The sequence below is a fragment of the Mustela putorius genome, unplaced genomic scaffold (assembly GCF_011764305.1).
Source record: "Mustela putorius furo isolate JIRA1106 unplaced genomic scaffold, ASM1176430v1.1 tig00000127_pilon_pilon_pilon, whole genome shotgun sequence".
Taxonomy (NCBI): Eukaryota; Metazoa; Chordata; class Mammalia; order Carnivora; family Mustelidae; genus Mustela; species Mustela putorius.
Window position 1 is genome coordinate 4,984,696 of NW_025421288.1, and position 8,404 is coordinate 4,993,099.

General features: G+C 37.2%; 1 protein-coding gene across 1 annotated transcript; it reads right to left on the minus strand.

Annotated features, from left to right (window-relative positions):
• Positions 1-7,074: 7,074 nt before the first annotated feature.
• On the minus strand, positions 7,075-8,022 carry LOC101694603 (olfactory receptor 5B12-like). The gene has a single exon (XM_004777613.2). The coding sequence runs from the start codon at positions 8,017-8,019 to the stop codon at positions 7,075-7,077; it is 945 nt and encodes a 314-aa protein (XP_004777670.1). The 5' UTR covers positions 8,020-8,022.
• Between the last annotated feature and the right edge of the window lie 382 nt (positions 8,023-8,404).

Consider the following 8,404-nt stretch of genomic DNA (forward strand, 5'->3'; position numbering starts at 1 on the left):
CAGAGACAGATAAGAAGTAGGCAGAGAGGCAGGCAGAGAGAGAAGGAAGCAGGCTCCCTGCTGAGCAGAGAGCCTGATGTGGAACTCGATCCCAGGACCCTGATCATGACCTGAGCTGAAGGCAGAGGCTTTAACCCACTGAGCCACCCAGGCACCCCTGATTTTTCTCATTTGAACTGATTTAAACCTATACCACAGCTTTCCCTCACTGGTAAACACTCTACCATCTGAAGGGTATCACAACTTTCCCTTTCATACCCAGTTCCTAAAGACATTTGTGTTTGTTCACTTTGACAAACATTTTTTTTAGCAAATACTATGTTCTATAACCTCTGATAAGAGCACTCTGAGTGTGGGTGTGTATTCTTTCTTCATCCTCACGATTTTATAAGGATAGCTTATAAATTGACAAGTATAACCTTAAAAGTTATAGCATCCTACAACTTTATCCTACAATGTTATAAGATGTAGAGTATTACTATCTACACTTGTGATCAAAGAAATGAGAATTTGAGAAGCTAGGTGAGTTTACAGAAGACTACTCTACACCTAGCAAGAAATAAACCCAAGATTCATATCCAGATGAGAATGATCATAAGCCTGGGCCTTTAGCCACTACACTTTCAGCTTTTTCATGTGCGTCAGAAATATGAGTGAGGTTAGAGAGGAAAAGAAGGTTGAACTAGTGTACGGAACTTTATAATCATGAAGATCCTCTTGGAGACTAAAGAAATATCATATCACCCTGTTCTACTTAACTTCTCTTCTATAACAGACCTATAATTAGTAAACAGAAAGAAATTACTACTATTTCATTGGAGCATAAGATAACCTCTGTTTCTTTCTTTTTTTTTTTTTAAGATTTTATTTATTTATTTGACAGAGAGAGATCGTGAGGGGGGGAATACAAGCATAGGGGATTGGGGAGAGGGAGAAGCAGGCTTCCTGCTGAGCAGAGAGCCTGATGTGGGACTCAATGTGGGGCTCAATCCTAGGACCCCAGGATCATGACCTGAGTGGAAGGCAGATGCTTAATGACTGAGCCACACAGGGAGCCCTACCATCTGTTTCTTGTTGCTGTTCATCCTCTTTAGGAAAGCAATATATTGTTTCCTAAATATCACTAAACTCCTTTTTTGTTGAATAATGATGTACACTTGGGCATTTAAGACCTGCTCTACCTCACTGTTTCAGAAAAATACTCACCGCATCCATTACTTCGCTAAAATAATTCATGGCAGACACAGCTTCCCAAATGTTCTTGCATGAATTATACTTCTCAGTGAAAATGTCTAGAATATGTAGAATCTTACCTTGCTCCTTGACAAAAAGGGAAAGCCCCCACGAATTTTGTCTCTGATATCAGAACTTCTGCCAGGATAGAATGTGTATATCCTACTGAAGACTCCCTCTCTAGTACTGGTAAAAAGGCTTCAAGATCTCTGAAGCATGGAAGAATGGAGGAAAAATCACTGATGTGGAGCTAGGAACACGGTCTAAGTCCCACATCTCCCATGTATTCTTCATGATCCCCTGGAAGAGTCACTTACCCCTGTCAAGCTCAGTTCCTGATAAGTGAAGTGAATCCAATAAAAGTGCATCTCCTGCACACCTTAACAGAATTCTGTGTGTGAATAGCTGATGAGGGGGTCTATAAACCAAGCTGATAAGGGGATTATCATTTTAACTTGAATCAGTATAATTCTTATCTTGCAGTGGGTTTTTTGGTGTTTTGTTTTGTTTTGTTTATTTAGCTGTGGTTGCAGCCTGGAAACAAATCCTGTTTGGAGGAAGACAGCAGGGATACCAGAAACAACGAACTTTCAGATGAATATGCAAAAGAACAAAAGTGTTCTGCACACAGGCAGGTCCTCTAAAATGATGTCAAATGGAGTGATTTGGGGATTCCCAAGGCTAATGAATGGGAATCAGGAGAAAGTTAAAAAGAAAGAAAGGAAGGTAGGAAGGAAGAGAAAGAAAGAAAGAGAGAGAGGGGGGAGGGAGGAAGGAATGAAGGAACGAAAGAAAAGAAAAAAGAAAGAAAGTAAGTTAGTTAGTTATAGGGACACAGAGTTCTCAAGGAAACAGGCCCCCTATGAGAACATCCACAGCTCCTCATCTCACTTATTTAGGGAAGGAGCAATTAAACTGTCAGTGGGGAACTGAAGTGTCTGTTGAGTAAGAGTACTGACCCATTTGCATTATTTGTCTCTCTTTTTTTCCCCCCTTTTTCCAATTAAGGTATAATTTACATAGTTATATCCACACTTTGCAAGGCAATGTTCTAAGAGTTTGTACTTATGTACAAATGTAATTGGCCATATAACCACATCACATCATGACATAGAACAGCTTAGTGACCCCCCAAATTTTCCACCACACATTGTAATTGACCTTCCACCTCCTCGCAACTGCTAATTTGTTTTCAGTCCCTGTGGTTTTGGCTTTGTAAGAATGTCACCAAAAAAGAATCATACAGTAAGTTATCTCTTGAGTCATGCTTCTCTCCCTTAACATAATGCATTTGAAACTTATGGAGATGTGTAGTTGTTTTGTAATTGGTTCTTTTTTATTTCTGAGATGCACTCTATGAATTCAGATTATTTATCCATTTTTCAGTTGAGGGAAAGGGTTTATTTCCAGTTTTTAACTAATACAAATAAGGATCCTACGAACATTCACACCCAGGATTTTGTGTGAACATGTATTTTTATTTCACTTGGGTAGATTGTTAGGAATGAGATTTCTAGGTTATGTGAATCTGCCAACCTATTTTCTAAAATAGCATATTCTTTTTGCATTCCCACCTGCAATGTAGGGAGAGTTCCAATTACTTCACATCCTTTATGGTATTTTATATTTACAGGTGGGCTTTTATTTTACATAAGTTATTCTAATAGGTTTGTAGTGTATCTCCTTGTTGTATCAATTTACATTTGACTAATGATGCTGAGCATCGTTTTATGTGCTTACTTGCCATCCCAGGCATCTTCTTTTGTGAAATGTCTGTGTAAAATCTTTTGCCTGTTTTTGATACATGCACCCCGATGCTAATAGTAGCATAATCTGCAATAGTCAAATTATGGAAAGAGCCCAAGAGTTCATCAACTGAATAAAGGAGATGTGATATATATATACATACATACATATATATTCATACATACATATATATATATAGACTAATTTCCATATAGACTACTATAATTTCCTTATAGACTATTTCCATATAGACTAATGGAATATTCCATTATGGAATCTATAATGGAATATTACTTAGCCATCAAAAAGAATGAAATCTTGACATTTGCAATGACATGGATGGGGCTACAAAGAATTATGCTAAGAGAAATAAGTAAGTCAAAGACAGACAAATACCACTGGTTTCACTCATATATGAAATTTAAAGAACAAAACAAGCAAAGGAAAGAAAAAAGAGAAAGAAGCAAACCAAAAAACAGATTCTTAACTATAGAGAACAAACTGATGGTGAACAGAGGGGAGGTAGGTAGGGGGATGGGTGAAATAGGTGATGGGGATTAAGGAACACCCTTGCTGCGATGAGCACCCATGATGTATGGAAGTGTTGACTAACTACACTGGACACCTGAAACTAATATTACATTGTACCTTAACCTATGGGATTTAAATAAAAACTGTAAAAAAATTCTGTCCATTTTTATTTTATTTCATTGTATTTGCTTTTTTATTACTGGGATTTGAGACTACTTTTTTATCCAAAATAGGAGCCCTTTACTGATAAGGACTGATGCAATTTGAAATCCTTTCTCCAAGTCTATGACTTGTCTTTTTTTTTTTTTTTTTTTTGGACTTGTCTTGTTTTCTGGAATAAAAAACTTGAACTAATACTCGTTTCAGTCATATTTAATGTAATACATCTATCCTTTGTTCAATACCATACTACTTGACTATTGTAGCTGTATAGTGAATCTGGAAAGAAGGTAGAGTGAGTGCTCCAATTTTGTTGATCTGCTTCAAAATTGTTTTAGTTATTCTAGTTTTTTTTTTTTTTTTTTTTACTTGCCATGTAAATTTTACAATGAGCTTGCCAATTTTTATAAAAATTCTTTCTGGAATTTTGACTGAAATTTAACAGACATCTTTAAATTATCTAGGCCTCCAATCTATGAACATGGTAAAATTCTCCATTTATCTAGATCTGCTTTGATTTATTTAATCCATTTTTCAGCGTATCTTGCACATAGCTTGCAAAATTTATACTTAAATAGTTCATGTTGGTTGTGCTACTGCAAGCAGTATTGTTTTAAATTCTAATTTCTAAATGTTTATTAAAATTACATAGAATTATGATAGATTTTTGTACATTGACTTTGTTTCTTTAGAACTTGATAAACTTGTTAGTTATGTACCTTCTTGCCAGATTCTCTGCGATTTTCTAAGTAGAAAGTTGTGTCTTCTCTGAATTGAGAGAATTTTATTTATTTCATTCCAACTGGTATATTTTTCATTTATTTTTCTTGCCTTAGGGTACTGATGTCTATCATGATGTTGGATAGAAGTATTAAGAGGGGACATCCTTGCCTTATTTCTAATCTTGGAGAAAAGCATTCAGTCTTCCACCATGAAGTGTGAAGCTAGCTGTAAGTTTTTCATGGATGTCTTTTACTATGTTTAGGAAATTCTCCACCATTAAGAGTTTGCTGAAATTTTAGCATAAATATATGATGAATTTTTGTCAAGGGTTTTTCTGCATCTATTGAGGTGATTATATGATTTGTAGTCCTGAGTCTATTAAATACAGAGAATTACATTGATTTTGAAGGTTGAGCTAACTTTGGGTTTAATAGGAAAAGATTTACGATATTGTAAATGTGGTCAGAGAACTAAAAGAAACTAGGTCGAAAGAATTAAAAGGGAAAAAAGAATTAAGGAAAGTATGAGAACAATGTGTCACCAAATATGGAATCGTAATAAAGAAATGAAATTGTTTTTAATAACAGAAATAGAAATTCTTGTGTTGAAAAGAAAAATAAATAAAATAGAATGTTTAATAAGTGGATCAATAGCAGATAGAAGCTGGCAGAAAAAAAAAAATCAGTAAGCTTTAAGATAGTCAGTTGAGAACCTCCAGCCTGAAAAACAGAATTTTATTTTAATCATTAAAAATAAATGGTCTCAAAGAACAGGGGATACTGCAAGAGCACCAACATACACCTAATGAGAGCAGAGAAAGGGGCAGAAAGGATATTTGAAAAAACAATAGCCCAAAACTCCCCAAATCAGGGGAGAGGAATGGACATTCATATGGATTCAGAATTTTTGACATAGTGAGACTCAAAATTTTACCAGATTTGTACATTAACAAATTCATTGTATTGCATACAAGTAAGTTATTAATAACCACTGTAATTCTTGGTGCTTTAACTTTAAACATTGTTACATTTTTATTTAAGTGAATAAATATGTGCCTTGTCATCTTTTTCTTTTTCCTGTATTGTGTAATATGTTTTCTGTATTAAACTGTCATATAGGGCTCATTAATATGGAAATTTGGCTAGGAAAATAAATACCCATGTAAAGACATGTTGATGGTGTTTTTTTTTGTTGTTTTTTTTTTTTTTTGCTATCAAGATTTTATTTAAATTCAAGTTAGTTAACATATAGTATAGCATTAGTTTCAGGGATAGAATTAAGTGATTCATCACTTACATGCAATACCCAGTGCTCATCGCAGGTGCCCTCCTTCATGCCCATCATCTGTTTACCCCACCCCACCCCCCACTTCCCCGCCTGTAACCCTCAGTTTGTTCCCTATGCTTAAGAGTCTCTTTTGGCTTACATTTTTTTTTAAGATTTTATTTATTTGTCAGAGATAGAGAGCGCACGTGCACGAGCAGGGGGAGCAGCAGGCAGAAGGGGAGAGAGAAGCAGGCTCCCTGCCGAGCAAGGAGCCCAATGTGGGACTTGATCTGAGGACTCTGGGATCATGACCTGAGCTGAAGGCAGCCGCTTAACCGACTGAGCCACCCAGGTGTCCCTTAGCTTGCATTTTTACTGAAAAGAAGAACGGATAAAAATCAATTATAAATCTACATTCAAAGAATTTTGCAAGTATTTTCATAAAGCTTACATTTTTAAATATAAAGCATTGCTTTTCATATGCAAAAAGATAATGTAAAAACAATTATTAAAAACCAGACATATGAGGTCCCTGGCTGGCTCAGTCGGTTGCTCAGGTCATGATCCCAGGGTCCTGGAATCAAGCCCAACATTAGTCTTTCTGCTCACTAGAGAGCCTGCTTCTCCCTCTCCCTGTGCTGCACACCACCCCCCACCATTTGTGCTCCTTCTTTTCCTCTCCCCGTCAATAAATAAAAATCTAAAAAAAGAAACCTAGACATATATAGGTTTTTTTCCATTAAGTCAACTATTTGTATGATAAGATTGTGCTCTCAGACACCAAATAATTGTTTTAAATTCTACTGTAACAACAGACCTTCTCATGTATGTCTTAACTACTTTTTTCTTCTATGATGTGTATGTGGATTTCATGAGTTTCTCATGAATTATTTATGTGTGCCTGTGCTACATACCTGTGAGTATACATGTTCATGTGGGAGTGCAGATGAATGTGTTTATTAAGAAGAATTTTTAAGATAAGAACATATTTATGGGTGATTCTTAACCTATTATTCTTAGGTATCATATTTTTAAAGATGTAAACTTTGTAAAAAACATATGTAAATTGTGTAAACTTAATCAATATCTGGGACTAATACTATAAGAAATTAGAAACATTGGGTGCCTGGGTGGCTAAGTGGGTTAAAGCCTCTGCCTTCAGCTTGGGTATGATCCCAAGGTCCTGGATTCAAGCCCCATATCGGACTTTCTGCTCAGTGGGGAGCCTGCTTCCCCCTTCTCTCTCTCCCTCTCTCTGCCTGCCTCTCTGCCTACTTGTGATCTCTGCCTGTCAAATAAATAAATAAATAAATAAATCTGAAAGAAAGAAAGAAAATGTACCTTGGCCAGTCAGGTAAATATTTTCTCTAGATAGATCTGAGATGGATGAAAGTGCCTTATTGTAGCTCTTTGTAGTTAAAATATGAATCCTATAGAAGACTTTGCCTTCTCCACAGCCTTTTTAAAGGCACTCTTGACCTCTTTGTTCCTCAGGCTATAGACCACTGGGTTTAGCATGGGGATAACCATGGTATAGAACATGGATGCCACTTTGTCCGTGTCCATGGAATGGCTGGAGCTAGGCTGTAAGTACATGAAGGTGCCTGTCCCATAGAAGATGAACACTGTAGTGAGGTGGGAGGCACAGGTGGAAAAGGCCTTCTGGCGTCCTTCAGATGAGTGCATCCTCAGAATAGTGATAAATATAAACAGGTAGGAGATCAAGATGACCAAGACAGAAAAGAGGACATTGAAGCCCACCACCAAAAAAATAACCATCTCACTGATGTAGTTGTCTGAACATGAGAGAGCCAGGAGAGGAGGAGCATCACAGAAGAAGTGATCAACCACATCAGCTCTACAGAAGGAGAGCCTGAAAATATTCCCGGTGTGGATGGAGGCATTCAGGAAGCCACAGACGTAGCAGCCCATGACCAGACGAGCACACACCCCTGTTGTCATGGTGATGGTGTAATAGAGGGGTTTGCACACTGCTGCATAGCGGTCATAGGCCATTGAGGCCAAGAGGAAACTTTCTGCAGTGATAAAGGCTACAAGAAAAAAGAACTGGGTGACACAAGCATTGTACGAGATGACCTTGTCTCCTATAAGTAATCCAGCCATGACCTTGGGAGTGACAGCTGTAGAGTAACCAAAGTCCACCAGAGACAGGTTACTGAGGAAAAAGTACATGGGAGTGTGGAGATGGGAGTCCAAGAGAATCAGTGCCATCATGCCCAGGTTCCCAGCCAGAGTGGTGAGGTAGATGAGGGAGAAGATTAAGAAGAGAGGAATCTGCAGTTTCGGGTCATTGGTTAAGCCCACAAGAATGAACTCAGTCACCTCTGTACTGTTCTCCATGAGAGTCAGTTGGGAATTATGTGACTGCCCTGTAGCAGTGAGAAAATCGGATCAGAATTATAAACTGCTGAAATCAGTTAGCATGTCCACTCTGTGCCTTATTTTGGTATTGCAAGAACTTGTTTCCAGGACACTCTAGGAACTAAAGCATGATTGTGACAACAAAATGCAATCTTAAATTATTATAGAATATGCCAGAAAAAGGATTTGGAGATAATGCATCCCAATCTCTTAACTTCATAGAAGACTGAATTAAGGCAAAAGAAAGAAAAGAAAGGACTTATGTAATGTCACCAAGTTGTTGCTAACTGGAACAGCTCAGACTCCCAAGTCAAAACTTGCAACAAACCATAAATTACTCTTTGTATCAAACTAGAATAGCTTA